Genomic DNA, 16,784 nt, shown 5'->3' with positions numbered 1-16,784 from the left:
AAAACCAAAATCGATTTTCTCGAAAACAGATTTTGCGTAAAAATTCCCGTTTTTCGTTAATTTTTCTTTTGTTTTTTACGGCGCTTTTGAAAACTATTGGAAAAATTTTGACCCCCCCCAAAGTACCAACTAGATTCACTTTCCTATCAGAAAAGGTACTGTTGAAGAAAATCCAAGCACTTTTACTGTCCTAAAAACGTGATGACAGACACAAAAATAAAAAAAAAATAAAAAAACACACATCATTGTAAAATCAATACATTCATCGTTCCACTCAGAATCTAAAGTGTGCCTAGATCGATCCCTCGTACATGTTGTGGAAAAAAAGAATATTTTGTCAGAATGCAAGTCGAGGTAATCGTTGCGACGTATTGTTGGAATTAGAATCGTATGTTTGAGTGAAAATAAACATTTTTTCATGATAAAAATATTACATATTGACGTGTGTGCGAGTGCGTGTAGGAGACCTTTGTACCGCTACAATTGGCCCGCATAGACGTCACACATTGAACACTAATAATCCTTTACGACTAACACATACTATAGATCTCGGGTGGCGACGACCAAATTAGAAATTGCCTAAACGGTTCTCCTTAAATCAATGCCAAAGCGAGGCTCCTTAATATTATTTTCGGCAATCGGATAATCAAAGGTACCCAAAAGAACCTATATTATTGTGTTCGTGTGATAAAAATATAAAATTGTTTTCACTAGTATTAATGTATAATAGGAAAAAACCGATTTAGCAGCAGTAATATAGAAATCTTTACCAAAGTTTTAAATCCAAATTTTTATAGATTCTGAGCGGAACAATGAATGTATTAATTTTAAAATGTGTGTTTTTTTTTGTGTCTGCCGACTGTCATTACTAGAGTACGGATATTAAAGTAATGAAAAACTAAAGAACAGCACTAAAAAAAAAGCAATAGAGCTATCTAAATCTTCCAAAAAAAGCATTGAAAATGGGTTTTAAAACAAGGTACTATTACAAAAAAAGTATTAAAATTGTTTATTAGTTCATTAAATATTTTTTTTTAAAAAAAGGTATTATAATAAATTTATTTACAATCCTGCTATTCCTGCTTCTTCGAGTTTTCCTTCTTCCACAATTATTAATCTATAAATTAAGTGTATTCTATTATTATGATAATTCATAAGAAATAAATTAAATAATAGTTATAAAATGATTTTTTTTACCTATACCTATAACCGGAGTAGCATCGGACAATTAAAACTTTTTTCAAATAAAAATTATCATTTCAAATACGTTTGTTCAGAAAACATTTTGAAAAAAAGGTGGGTAAGTGGATGTCGCTCTGCTGTACAGTAGGTTACAAGTGGGTCACTGTATAATGGATGGTATTAAATTTGAATTCAATGATATAATATCATTGTATAAGAAAAATGATTCTGAGCGGAGACGGTATGTCAGTCTAGGTATAAGACATATTATATACTTATCTATGGTATTAAAAAAAAATAATTGACCTGAAGTAGGTACCTATAATAAATTCCAAATTAATCGTATCACAATATCTATTAGGTAACGCGTCATACATCAACAACAAATCGTGGTACTATCATAGGTATATAATAGTATACTTTAGAAGTTTCAAGTACCCACGAATACGGAATAATATTATACAATCACAACAAAACAACTAAAATTAGTAAACTAAAATTTTACAATGTCCGTAAACAGCTCAAAAAGAGTCAAATTATTTTAAAAATTTTATCGTATATATAAAATGCTAATATAAACATTCAGTGAAATTTTCAAGTTTCTACAGTCATTCGTTTTTTAATTACAACAAAATAAGAAAATCGTTACGTAAAAAATCGAGTGAATATCAAATGCTGTACAAATATAAATTTCAAACGCTCATAAAAATTTAATTTGAGTTTCTTATAGACATTTTTTTTTGATAAAGGTAGATTATCCTATAAGGAATCTTGTATTACATTTTAAAATCTTAGTTCTAAAAAGAAAAATTTTTACAAATTATAAACTCAAAATAATTAGGTAATTTTCGTGATTTTCCCATATTTTGTCAATTTTTTAACTTTAAATGCTAATAAAAAAAAAACTGTGACTAAGGATTTTTAATATTTTTCAAATTTCATTGTAACAATATAGTAGTAGCTTTGTATTAAATTTTCAAATATTTTTACTCAACAAATAAAGTTTTATTGACATTCATAAAAAAAAAAAAACTGATTAAATTGGAAACTGAAATTATCGGTGAACAGTTCAAAATAAATCAAAATATTTTGAAAAATTTATTATGTATAGAAAATGGAAATATAAACAACCAGTGAAAATGTCATGTATCTACAGTCATTCGTTTTAAAGGTAGGTACACCAAAAACCAAAGTAGATTTTGCGTAAAAATTCCCGTTTTTCCTTAATTTTTCTTTTGTTTTTCAAGGCACGTTTAATATTGACCATTTTGACCATTGACTAATTTTGACCCCCCAAAGTACCAACTAGATTCACTTTCCTACCTATCAGAAAAGATACTGTTGAAGAAAATCCAAGCACTTTTACTGTCCTAAAAGGTGATGAACAGAAACAAAAAAAAAATTTTAAAAAATAAAAAAATATATAAAAACACACGTCATTGTAAAATCAATACGTTCATCGTTCCACTCAGAATCTAAAAGTTTACCGAAAAGTCAAATATAGTTTGATGAGTGTTTGAAGTTCAAAATTAGATATTTATTTATTTTAGTTAGGTATTTTTTGTAATTTAAAAAAAAACTACTATAATATAGGCTGACTGACCGTCATCCATCAGAATCGTTTATTATAGATAATAATTTTTATCGTTGAATTCAAATTTAACACAACCATTACAGTGATCACATCCATTACAGTTACAAGACACCTAATATGCAGCAAAGTGGCACACACTTTAGTCCACCTTCTTTATTGTGTTTATGTTTTGTCAATGTTTTATGTTTAAGACTATGGTCTTTGGTTTATATGTTTATGAACTAAAATAGCTTTTGAATTAATAATAAATAAATATGTAAATGTATTATTTTGTACTGTACCTACCTGTGTATTATTTTAGTTTTCTTATATTATAAAATATTAACATAAATATGTTTTTGAGTTGGACACACGTTTTTGTTTTTGACCGGTTTTTCGTAAGGTTTTCGTTGCCGTGGTTATACTTATTATTTATTAACAAAAATATATTTATGATTCATAGATTTTCCTTGTATGGGAACAATATCGAGTAGCGTGCTATAATTTTTAAAAATTTAATTTGACTCATGAAAATTGTATTGCGCATTGGTAATATATTTTATAATATTTGAAATTTTTATTACTGACATATTACGTTTTATAAAAATGATTTAAATAAAAAATAAAATTGCGATTTAAATTTACATTATAATTTAAAATACCGGGAAACCAAACGTCCTATCTTAATATTGACGGGGACGATTTCTGTGCCACACGCAGCCACTTGATTTCCAATCACAGATATTCGTTCAGCAGGAATGTGTTGTTTAAGTGTAATATCGCAGAATAGATTTCTTCTATCCTGTGGTAATATTTCGTTCGGGTAATCGAGTGCCAATGTGCCATAATATTATACTATTATACTGCCGTTTGCCATTGACAATTGACCACCAACCACATCCAGGACATCCCAATATTCGACAGTAGTTGGCGGATAATGGAGATGGATTGGAATTTATGGAAAGCATAAACGTGTTGGTTCTTAGCATAAACCTCGGCATGAATAAAGATAATATAAGATAATTACCCTAGATAATGCTCAGAACTATCAGAACTCACTTATCAATTCATATTTTGGAGATAGTGCCAGACTTTTAATTTCTAGTTTAATTCAAACATATTGCGCCAAAATGCATCCCAATATTCCTATGTCATAAATCATAATCTTCGTCATAAGTTATAACTCATAAAACTAATGAAACATAATTACATAAAATATTAATAAATGATAAATATATATCTATTGACTATTATATACAATAGACAATACCACAATACCACAATTATAGCTATTTGTATTTTCCTTAGGTAGATACCTATGTCCTGTTGGCTATATTTTAGTATTTAAAATTGTTTATTAAGTGATTTGGTTTAAATCCATGCCTTGCTCTTGATTTGTCTTGTACTTTGTAGCGCTTTATCAGCTGCTGTAGTGGTGGCAAATTCTGAACTAAAAAAAAAAACCGAAGAAGGGGAACCTGTTCGTTACCACCGTATAGAACAACACGACAGGTTGTCCTAAGAATTTTTAGTAAACACCAAACAGGTTGCTACCTGCTATCACTTTTTAGTTTTTTCCTTGTACCAATAATAATTTCGTTTATTATCGAGTTTATTTACCTACTTTATCGTTCATTGTGTCGTGTTGGTATTTTTCTTTAAAATGATAAACTTTCGCTCTTTGCATATTGAACATTATTAAGCATAATATTATATTAAATATTTTAATTTTGATGTGATCACAAATAATTGTTTATGTACGGTCGGAATTGTTTTGTCTAGTCGTGTATGTATCTCATACTTATTCACCATATATATTGTAACCAACCATTCAATACACAAAAAAAATATACCACTTTCTAATGGTTTCTCTTTTAAAATTTATTTAATGACTAAACGTGTAAATTATCTTAAGAAGATTGCTTATAATTGTTATTATATATTTTTGTTTTAGACCTAACCGGTGTGGATTGTTTCACATGATCGCATTATTATTTATGTAGTCTAACATGTCCATTCGTACATAGATGTTTTATAATGTCTTGTGTTAGTGGACTACCAAAAAATTACAATGGCCAAAACACTGCAATCAGCCAGAAACAAAATGTGGTAATACCACCTAAGTATCAACCACCACCAAGTCCTAATCGTCAATATAATGTACAACTAAGCAATTATCCGCCAACCAATATTGACAGGTACAAATAAATAGTAAAACATTATATTTATTGAAAACGTAATGATCAAATTCTTAAATATGGTAATATTGTGAGTATGGTAATTATTGTAGGAGGCAACAAGGTGAAAAGCCATATGCTAATACTGCCGAAAATCATAGATATAGAACTTTGCCTGGAGAGCAACCATCGGATATGCTGAAGTTTGTACGAAAAATAGATTCGGACAATTCAAACAAAATATCCCCAGATCAGGTTAGTTTCACTTTGTTTCTATCATTCCATAAAAGTAGAATTTTTTAATTTCCAAAATAAATTGTTTAAGGTAGGGCAGTTGATGTCAGAAATCAATAGCTTAAAAGAAGTGAATCAAAGACTGAATGACGAAAATCAAGAGTTACGAGATTTATGTTGCTTTTTGGATGATGATAGACAAAAAGGACGAAAACTAGCAAGAGAATGGCAGAGATTTGGAAGATATACAGCTTCTGTTATGAGACAAGAAGTTGCTGCATATCAGGTGAAATTAAGACATCTTGAGGCCAAACAGCAGCATCTCATTGAAGACAACATCGAACTTAAGGTTTTTTTCTTTATAGTAAACTAACTATTTGCTATGTATCAAAAAATTAATTTATAATTTTGTGTATTAGGAGTTATGTTTATACTTGGATGAAGAACGAAGTGGTCCGAACAGATTAAGGGACAACTCTATATGTAGAGTTTGTGGAAATTCTACAGGTTCTGGAAATATACCTGAAGAACTGCATAGAAGAGATGAAGGTGATGGAAGTAGCTCTTCGACAAATGCTGATGAAAATATGATAACTGGTAATCAGAGTCAAGGCTCATATCATAGACAATTACATCAGTCAAATGGTTGGCAATATAGATAATTATTATTACATTATTATAGCTTATAGGTGTAATATAAAATATGTATTTATTGTTATAGATCAAAATTTACCTCCAGATCAAAGATCATTGAATTATATTAGACAACTTGAAGCCAAGGTTAAAGAGTTAGAAGAAGAAAAAACTAAACTATCTAAAAAGATGATACAAGAAGAAAAAATTGATCAAAAAATCAATAACTGGAATACTGATGGTTCTTTTCCGGTAAGTTGTGTTTTAGATTCTGCGCGGAGCAAAGAATGTTTTGTCTTATAAAGATAATTGTTTAACTTTGTGTATATTATCACGTTTTGAAGCAGATTATTTGTTTTTATCTCCAAAATGTTAAGGGCTTCATACTAAACAATTTGTTTAATATATGATTTAATAATTTATGAAAACTAATAAAAAAAACAGTACGCAACAGGTTTTTTATAGAATCAAATTTTGTTTTTGTGTCATTCAGAAAGAATTAATAATCATACACACTTTTAACTTTCACTAAAATATATTCACGCTAGCATTTGTTATAGACATGATAACATTTTTAAATATTTAAAAATATTTACTAATATTTAAGTACCTACAAATAATTTATTATAAAATATAAGGATGAAATCATGCAAGTTATATATATCAAATGGTTACTGGACAGTATTAAGAAAATAAATTCAGTCTATTCTGAAATTTTCGAAAAAAACTTTATTTTTTAAGTAGTTGGTTTAATATAATTAAATTTAATGGAAATTAAAAATTGATTAGTTAGCTCTATGTATATGATTTTTCTCCTTATGATTGAGTTTTTTTTTAATATTCAATTTTAATTTTGTTCCATCTTAAAATCCTACATTATTAATTCTTGTTGTAATTTTAATTTATTAAACAGTTATAGATATTTTTAATTTAGTTGTTTTCCAAATAATTTAAGTTGTTTTTATTTTATGTTTACCATAGAAAATGACACATCCTGAATCGGTTTTGACTGCACTTCAAGTATTGGAGCTACGTGAACAATTAGAAGGCAAAGGTGATGAGACCTGTAGTGGTGTAGATATGGAAGATGAAGAAAAGGCGTTACTTAGAGAAATGTGCAATGTAATAAGTCAAATTTATTAATAAATACAATTATCTACAAAAATTAATTTTAAATATTTGTAGGTGGTATGGCGAAAACTGGAAGATGCTTAATAATTTGCAAGACATTGCCACAGTGGATTAATATCTTGGATTCATAATAAGTAATAACTATGATCAAAATCATTTAATTGAGATTAAGCTTTTATGGTTTTTAAAATAATTTTTATTATTTAGTATTAATATTTAATACAATAATACATGTACTATTAAATGTTGTTAAGTGAAGTATTTTGTAACAAAAACTTAAATATCAATCCTATCTTGTATTTTTATAATTTTATCTAACAAAAAGTAGTTTTTTTTTTTATATAATTTGTACATTTTTGGTTTTAATCATATATTTCATATTATATACATATTTCAAAGTTAAAATTCATCTATATAATTGATACTAGATTAGGTTTAAACTAGTAGTACTTAGATTAATATTATTAATACGATTTGTATTAAGTAATAAATAACATTAAATTATTTAATTTTCTCTTAAACACTATACAAATTGAATAGATGATTTAACTACTCTAATACTTAATTTTATTTTATTATTTATAGTACATTTTATAATGTTCAAATGCTTTTCATAATTGATTACATTTTGTGAAGTATATAACATTTTATCTATTCAATTCATTGACTGATTAACAAGACCACCAAAAATCAGTTTCCTTTTTCAAAATAAATCCATTACTGAATAGAGATTTTGTATGAATTACAATTTTAACAATTTCTGTTCTGACACTAAATGTTATATTTACTAAAATTTAAATAAAATTACTAATTGTTGGTTATTTTAAAAAAAATTGTATATATATTATAATTAAATAGTAATATACTAATATAAGGATAAGAATAAAAAGAATACAAATAAAAAATTGTTATGTACTTATATTACATTTTGAAAGAAAACATTTAATTTTTTCATATAATAATAAGCATAATATTAATGATAAATTTACATTAAAAGAGAACCACAATAGTAAAAGTAAACATTTCATATTAATTAACTATTTAAAATTGATTTCAAAAAGTGATTCCTGTTTGTATTTTCAAAATAATATATTTAAAAAAAATTTTTGGTTTTGAAATGGTACTAAATATCTAAGTTTAACATTTTTTATAAATACTTGATAAATTCTTATACTCACCACTTGTAACACTACCCACATTGAAAATATTAAAAACAATCAAAATAATTTGTTAAAACTTTGAATATACCAATGTTATGTATAATTTTTATTGTACCTACATATTATATTGCCATTACACGTTTAAAAACAAATTTTTTCCATATATTTTTTATTAAAATTTGCACATTAAATTAAGATAACGTTTATAAATTATTTATGATCCTATTAATTTTAGTTTGTTTTAAACTACAAATAATTAAAATATTTATGACTTTTGGATTTTACTTGTTTTAAAAAATGATTATAAATCTTTTTTAATCAGTACTTATTTACTATTTTGATTGTTAATACTAATTATTAATTAAGATCTTTTGTAATTAATTTACTGAATTTTAATTTTAAATTCTTTTATGTTTTAATTTCATATTGTTTATTTATTATTCTATTTTATATATTTATTTTAAATACAAAATTTTGTATTATTATATTGTTTCTTGCCATTTACAGTATTAAAATGGATATATTTTGTTATAATTGATACAAAATATTTAATCTCATGTTAACTAAAGTTGAAAAATATAATGGAAACATATTATACTATATTATTTATTCAATAAAGTTGTATTTGTGTTTATAAATAACATTTAATATATATTTTATCTAATTGTTATTTAATTTCAATTTCCATCTACCATTATGACATTATCCCAGGTAACAATACAGAATTTTAAACGCAATTGGTGCATAACTTTTTAGTTAAATAAAAATCTTAATTAAACACCAAATTTCTTCATATAAAATAGGTAATTTGGTGTTTATATTCACATATTATTTAAAACTCATAATATTTGTATATAATATGTTGACTGGGTTTGTATGTTTGTGTCCAAATAATTTATGTGCTAATCAAAAATAATAAGTTTTATGTAAAATCGAAATAGAAACTATTTATTTTTTATTGAAGGTAATGCTGTTTTTAGTTATGATGTATGATTTACTTTACAAATTGAGGACTCGTTGTTACTTTTAAAATATAAAAACTATTTTTTGGTTGTACCATAAAATAGATTATAGTTTATACAGTATAGACTATGGACTAAAAATTAAAAAGCATTACTGTCCAAGGTAGATTCTTTCGACAGAATGTATGTTTTAGAACACTTCAAAGTTTAAATACAAATTTAGATTAATAGGTGTGTCGTTAATTTATGCGAAAATGTATAAAATACAATTATTTGCGTTATTACTTACACACTCAAATGATAGTGTGTGTGAGATGTTTAGACGATTTGTATAATTTAATCATAATTAGTTAGTGTGAATTACTGAAACACAGTTACAAAATATAATATAAGTTAACCAGAAAGGTGAAATGTCAATTTTGTACACAGCATCCTCATTTAGTAATTATCATGAGTTACGACGTATTGATATCAATTGGTATTGCTGTAGGTCAGCTTTTATAGGTCAGCTTTTATTTTTATTTAATCACTGTCTCGTATAACTGGCCTTAATGCTTAATATTATATCATTAAATGTATGCATAAAATTAAAATGTTATTCGTTTTATTATTTCTTTTCTTTGTGTTGTGAACTTGTACTATTGATTAGGTACATTCATTAAACTAACGATTTCTCATCGATCCATTTTCTTATTTTGTTGTAACTTGTAAGTTGTAATTATTCTAAAACGAAAAACCGTAGATAGGTATTTAACATTTTCACAAAATGTTTATACTATCATATAGATCATGATAACATTTTCAAAAAATATTTCGACTATTTTTTAGTTATATATAGGTAGACACTAGACATTTTCAATTTTCTTAGCTGTTATCCTTATATAGTTACATTGTTGATAAAAAAGTTTTATCCGGGTCAAAAATGTTGAAAATTTAGCACAATGTTTGTCGTCATTTGTTAATATAGCAACTTAAAAATATTAAAGATTATATGCCAGATTTTTTTTAAAAAGCATTTGAAGTTCAACCTTATTGAAAATCACGAACATTAATTGCAAATTATTTTGTAGTTAATCAAAAATAAATAAAACGTAATAATATGTATCGTAACTAGAAAATTGAGTGTAATTAAATTTATAATGTGTAATTTTTGTAATTTATAATATATAATGATATCAGTACCTACCCATAACATAATATAGATACTATAACATGTAAAACTCAATTAGTGAATTGAGTAAATAAATTTTTTCCTGGTAAGTATTTTCCGGGGACTTTTTTTCCAAGTAATTTTTTTTCCGGCATTCCTATACACCTCTCGGGTTCCAACTCCATTGATCTTGTTTATTATAGCATTAAGTAGCTATTTAAAAACAATATTTTATATAAAAAACCTATAGCTCCCCCCCCCCCCCTCCCACGAAATCTCCGGCTACTCCACTGCTTGGTACATACCTACTTTATTCATAAACAAAATTATTTAATCGTCCGTAATATTGCGAATATTTACATATTAAGTATTATCATTGAGTATTATTAAATACATAATTTAAACATAATATTATACAATATCATAATGATATGGCCGTGTAAACGGAGCAGTAACCACGGTAGTAACGCACTGGTATACGCACAATATTTTGCACAAATCAATAAAATGCCGTTGCCAGATTGCCTATATTTTGGAATTTTGGCATAATATTATTATTTTGTACGGCAACACCACACTGCACTGCACGTCAGAGCGGATACACAGAGATGACAGAGTTGTTGTACTGCAGTGGTGCACAATTGCACCGTTTTCATATAATACATAAAGAGCTGTTCGCGAGGACGGCTGCAGCTCAGTAGCTCGCTGCTGGTAGTTCGCGAATCGCGGTCTCTGGTAAAAACTGTATCGCCGCGATCTGACGTCATTCGTCCGTGAGTGTTGGGCCGTGACCGACCGACATTCGTGCTTCGTGCAGTGTGTTCGTAGACGTCGCGTTCGTGTGTCGCGTCGACGCGTCGTTTCGATTCGCAGTTTCGCACTGAATACCGATAAATCGTAATAATTCAGGCGAATATTGTTATCGAGCTAAAAACAGGTGAGCTCTCAGTACAGTGTTTTACGTAATATTATTTGTTTTTTTCGTTACACTACTTTTAATAGCTAATCATTATTTTGACGCACAATATTTTAGTAGACGAAGGTCCGTAGGTAGGTACTTTCATTTAATTGTTTTGCTCCATTGGTAATTATTTTTTACTATGGTTCCATATGTCTGAAGAGTGAGTCAATGTAAGCGGAAGTATAATTATTAGGCAGGTTTTTCGCAACACATTTCCATGGCACGCGAAATATTGTACTAATTGTTACACATTGAAAATATATCTACTTATTATTAAAAAATGAACAATTTTACTACCTAATTATTTAATTTTTTTTTTTTTAATTTTAGCATCTCAAAATGGGAATGAGCAAGAGGACAGCTCTGCTGTCGGCAGTCATAGTGACATTTGGTCTTGGTACACTGTACTTGGGGTAATTATAAATTAATAGTTATTATTATAGTAATTATCGGTAATTATGTTATTATGCATTTATACACTCCTGATGAATTTACTACACAAATATTGTATAGATATTTAAATGATCTTGTTTATCTTACAGATTGAATATGAAAACTCCACGCCCTCCAAAAGATCCTAATAGTTGGGATATACTTATATTCACACAAACTTGGCCAAACACATTATGTTATTCGTGGAAAAAGAGTAATCCTGCGCACACATGTAACTTGCCATCCGACAAGAATATTTGGACTGTTCATGGCATATGGTTTGTATAGTTTTTATTTCTGATTTCTAGTATGCGAAAACTAAATTAATTTTATACTTTAATGATGTCAGGCAAATGCCCAATGGCATTAGTCAAAACACAGTTTTATAAAATACTTCTTAAAATCCAATGATGTTTTACAAAAAATATATGTGCAATGAATATTAGGTCTAAAGAATTCTGTCCTATTTAATTTCCTAAGTGGTTAGGTTAGGTTAATTAATTGCAAATTATATGTCTATATTTAATTTAATTATATTTTTGAGAAATCCGTAGGTACCTATTAAGACGGTGGGATGATTTGATCTATACAAATACCAAAGTTAAGGGATAAACAAAGTAGTGAAAGACTCTCATTCCTAAATTGGCAAGCTATTACAGCCTGTTACACCATACCTTAATGTTTATAGAAAATATAAAAAGTATTCAGAAAAAAACTGTTTATATTTGCCTTAAGATATGAAATGTCAAAAAAATACACCATAAATCAATTAAGAGCTTGGGCAGTTTTAAATTCTTTTTTGTATTCTTAGTTCATATTTGAACAATATGTATTCAACAAATTTAAAATTTAATCTTGGACTAAATTAAAATTGAGGTTGAAATTACAATTGGACTTAATTTATTGAACCTACCATCTTTCAACTGTTTGAATTTTGTTTTGCTTCATTCCTTTTAGCGGCACAAGATACAATTGGTTTATGGGAATAAATATGAAAGCGATGAAAATAAAATGTATTATTGCCGAGATTATTGCATTTAAAATATTTTGTAAACATAGCACCCAACCATGTTTGCTGAACATTTTTCTACAGTTATTGGTAGTTTTTTCCTAGTACTTAAACTAGTAAAAGAAAAACATTATTAAACCAACACATTTAATGTAACACCGGTAATCAATGTTTAAAATCTAATTTTGTTTTTTTTAGGCCTACAAAACTTGGAACGGTCGGTCCAGGATTTTGTAACAAATCTTTGGTGTTTAATCCTGCTTCTATTTATGGTATAAAAGATAAATTAAATCAATATTGGACAGATATAGAGATTCCACCTAGTAATACTACTGAAGGAAATTCTACAACCGTTGATACATCGCATAAAAAAGAAAGTATTTATTTTCACGAATGGGAAAAACATGGTACATGTGCCGTAACACTACCAGCCTTAGACTCAGAATTTAAATACTTCTATCAAGGAATTGAATGGTCTGAGAAGTACAATATGAGGGACGTTTTAGACAAAAGTAATATAAAAATAAATAGTACATTCCATGTAGATGATTATTGGAAAGCAGTTAAGTCTGTTTTGAAAACAAATGCATGGATTGAATGTGAAACCAAACATGTAAGTTTATAGTTATTGTGCATAAAAATTATTTCTATAATTAATGATCACCCCTAATAATTTTAATAGTAAATTTAAAAATTATGAGGTTAATTTTTTTTATAGGATTCAAAGGAACAACTATTGGCTGAAATAAGGATATGTTTTGATAAAACTTTAAAACTAATTGATTGCGATGGCATTATGAAACCAAGAAAGGGGTCAATGAAGAAGTCTCATGCATTAACTAATTGTGATACAAAAAAACCTATTTTGTACTTGGATCATGTTCCAGAACTGAATATTTCTACTAATACTAATTCTACAAACTCTAATTCTACTTCTACAGATGCTATTCTTACAAACCCTAATTCTACTGTTGATGAGTAAATTACAATCATATTTATTGAATAATAATTTGCTTTTTTTTATTCCATCTATTCTGGTTTAAATAAAATTAACATAATTTATCTATAGTATACTGCTACTAATCGCATGGTGATAAAAAAAAATCCAAACAACTTTCCGAAATACTATGTTTACAGGCACTCAAAGCACAGATTAAAACGAAAAGTATCTGATCACCTAGATGAGTGGATAACTAAAAGTCCTCGTCAATTTAACAGATCACATTCATATCAGCCTCGCCCAAGTACTTCATATAATCAGAATTTAAATCGATCAAATTCATACCCTTATATACCACGGTACATATCTATTTAATACATTTGTAATTTGACACACTAAAAATCTTGACAGTTTTATTTTTACATAATTGAATGTTAATCAACATTAAAATTATTTAAATATTTTCTATTTGAAAATATGTACTGCTGGAACAATAATAGAGATACCTATTAACAGAAATCATTAAACTAATATACTAAGAACTCAAATCTAAACATCAAGTAAAAACCAAACAGAATACTAAATCCATCTGGTGTTGGGCACTATTTTAATTTATTTTTAATTAAAATGTTTTTTCACAGATAACTATTCTTGCTTTGCTCATCTTGGTGTGGGGTAGTGTAGTATTATTTTAGAAAGAAATCGTATATCATTAGAAAAATAGATTCTGAGCTCTAGATTTAACCACTTGCTGATATTTTTTTCAATGTTTTTTTTTTTGACTACGTGTAGTATTTCCTTTCGTTTGAATAAGTATAATAATAAGGATTTTTTTTTTGACATGAAAGATTCTATTGATTTGTTAACGTATATATTATTTAATTTTATAAATACTGTAGAATGGGGTAACTTTGATTTCATTGTCAACTTTGATATTACACTTAGATTTTTATTTACCAGAGTACCATGAAAATTTAATTTTTTGCAAATTCAATTCAATCCATATTAATTTTTCTGTGAATTCTATAATACTTGCAATAATTCTATAAATGTTTATGTGTTCACTTTAATCAATGAATAATTATTATTAATATCTAGTATATTCAGGGACAAATAGAAATCAGCCTCGGGTAAACAGAAAATTCGGCACAATTTTGGCCTAATAATAAAATATTTATAAGTTATAGGCCCAAATTGTCGACAGGCCCAAGTGGAGTTTGCACATTCGCCACCCTAGCCAGTAGCCAGTTCGCCCATGAGTATAATATTATAAATCATGATTCGTGATCGTTATTTATTTAAATATTTATATGTCAAAGAGCCCTAGAGTACGAAAAATAATTAATTATTACAATATTGTATAGTTTAAACATGAAGAAATAAAGAAATAGAGAAAGGATTTTAATTTAGTATATAAGTATATTTTTTGAAATAAATTTGTGTGTATTTATTTAAAATTGGCAATTATTTAACTTAAAGATTTGATTATAAATCATTTTTTCATTTACTATACTGAAAAAATGTTGGAACATATTTTATTTTCATATTAATTTTACATTTAAGATTTTCACAATTATTTTTACCTTAAACATTGTTTAAACCAATAACATTTTGGATTCTGAGTATTTATTTAAGATTTTACAATGATGTGTGAAGTTTTTTTTTTTGTGTTTCTCATCAAATTTTTAGACAGTAAATATGTTTCAATTTTCTTCAACAGCATCTTTTCTAGTAGGGAAGTGAATCTAATTGTTACTTGGGACGAAACAGGCACAATATTAAGGACTAATTCAGATTTTTACGCAAAACCAGTTTTTAAGAATTATACCTTATAAAGATGACATTTTGACTGAATGTTTATATTAGCAATTTCTATGCACCATAAAATTTTTGAAATTTTTGCAAATCTATATTTGAGCTATTTATAGGCATAAGAAAATTTCTAGTTTTATTGGTTTTTTTTTAACTTTGTTAATCCAACATTTTTCAGTTGGTGAAAAAACTTGAAAATGTTGATGTTAGTGGAAATTGAAAAAAAATTGAGCGTAAATCCGCAAAAAAAATGTATGAGTTTAGTTGAATTCATCAAAATCACGAAAATTGGCAAATTATTTTGTTTTAGAAATTCATAAAAAATGTTTCTATTTATATCTCAATTTTAAAATTTAATACAAGATTCTCCTTAAGTTTTCCTACAGTTAACGAAAAAAAAGTTTCCCGAAAAGCCATATTAATTTTTACGAGCTTTTGAAGCTAGAAATTGGATATTCACCTGTAAATTAACAAACCCTTTTATAGGTAGCTACAACGTTTTTCATATTTTGTCGTTATTCAAAAACTAATAATATTTTATAATTTAGATCATTTCGTTTTGAGTTATTTATAGACATTTAAAAATTTTTAGTTTTTTATTCTGTGAATGTCAGTACAATTTTATCGTTGCTTCAAAAAGCTTGAAAATGTAATACAAAGCTCATCGTAATAGTAGTAATGAATTATAATGGCAGTTAAGAAATATTAAATATCCATTGGCAACATTTTTTTTATAAGCATTTTATGTTCAGATGTTGACAAAATGTAGGAAAATCATGAAAATATTCAAATTATTTTGCAGTTAAAAAATTATAAAATATTGAATTTTTATAGCTAAGTATTAAAAATTTAAAACAACGATTCTCATAAATAGTTCATACTGTAACCAAACAATTTAAAAAATATATTAATAGTTATTTTTTATAGGCATTTTAAGTTCAAATTTGGACGATATTACATATTAAATCTATGAATAACAATTTTAGTTATTTCATTGTAATTAAAAAATATTATTATATGACATTTTTGGAGCATATAATTATATTTTATACACACGTTGACATTTTAGATTCTGAGTGGAACGATGAATGTATTGATTTTATAATGATGTGTGTTTTTTTATTTTTTTATTTTTTTTGTGTGTGTACACGATAAGTAGTCGAAATAATGCTACGATTTTCAACTTCAGTATCTTGTTCGATCAGAAAGTGAATATCGTTGGTGCATTGGGGAGGTCAAAATTTAAATTTCCCAGTAGTTTTCAAAAGCGCCGGGAAAAACAAAGAAAAATTAATGAAAAACGGGAATTTTTACGCAAATCTATTTTCGAGAAATCGATTTTGGTTTTTGGTGTAACTTTAAAAAAAATGACCATGGATACATGAAATTTTGACTGATGTTTATATTTCCATTTTCTATACACGATAA

The 16,784-nt window shown here is 26.8% G+C and overlaps 2 protein-coding genes across 5 annotated transcripts in view; both read left to right on the top strand.

The window, feature by feature from the left end:
- Window positions 1-4,351: 4,351 nt before the first annotated feature.
- On the top strand, window positions 4,352-7,661 carry LOC100164285 (coiled-coil domain-containing protein 85C). The gene is made up of 8 exons (XM_001944856.5): window positions 4,352-4,541; window positions 4,710-4,953; window positions 5,046-5,187; window positions 5,258-5,515; window positions 5,586-5,811; window positions 5,888-6,051; window positions 6,781-6,921; window positions 6,985-7,661. Exons 2-8 carry the CDS (start codon window positions 4,793-4,795, stop codon window positions 7,012-7,014), a joined length of 1,122 nt encoding a protein of 373 aa, XP_001944891.1. The 5' UTR covers window positions 4,352-4,541; window positions 4,710-4,792; the 3' UTR covers window positions 7,015-7,661.
- Window positions 7,662-10,718: 3,057 nt separating this feature from the next.
- The window catches only part of LOC100166313, a 13,938-nt gene continuing 7,872 nt past the window's right edge, over window positions 10,719-16,784 (top strand). The window contains exons 1-6 of one of the 4 annotated variants that reach the window (XM_016800276.1): window positions 10,719-11,139; window positions 11,494-11,576; window positions 11,706-11,873; window positions 12,803-13,217; window positions 13,323-13,582; window positions 13,742-13,903. In XM_016800276.1, the coding sequence (XP_016655765.1) occupies window positions 11,503-11,576; window positions 11,706-11,873; window positions 12,803-13,217; window positions 13,323-13,582; window positions 13,742-13,903 (1,079 nt within the window). In that variant the 5' untranslated portion in view covers window positions 10,719-11,139; window positions 11,494-11,502. Of the gene's footprint in view, window positions 11,334-11,493; window positions 11,577-11,705; window positions 11,874-12,802; window positions 13,218-13,322; window positions 13,583-13,741; window positions 13,904-16,784 lie in introns of all 4 variants that reach the window. The other 3 variants (XM_016800277.2, XM_016800278.2, XM_008191820.2) reach the window with 3 other exon arrangements.

Source organism: Acyrthosiphon pisum, chromosome A2 (assembly GCF_005508785.2).
Source record: "Acyrthosiphon pisum isolate AL4f chromosome A2, pea_aphid_22Mar2018_4r6ur, whole genome shotgun sequence".
Classification (NCBI taxonomy): Eukaryota; Metazoa; Arthropoda; class Insecta; order Hemiptera; family Aphididae; genus Acyrthosiphon; species Acyrthosiphon pisum.
Note: the sequence above shows the minus strand (reverse complement) of the source record. Positions and strands in the feature narration are given on the sequence as shown.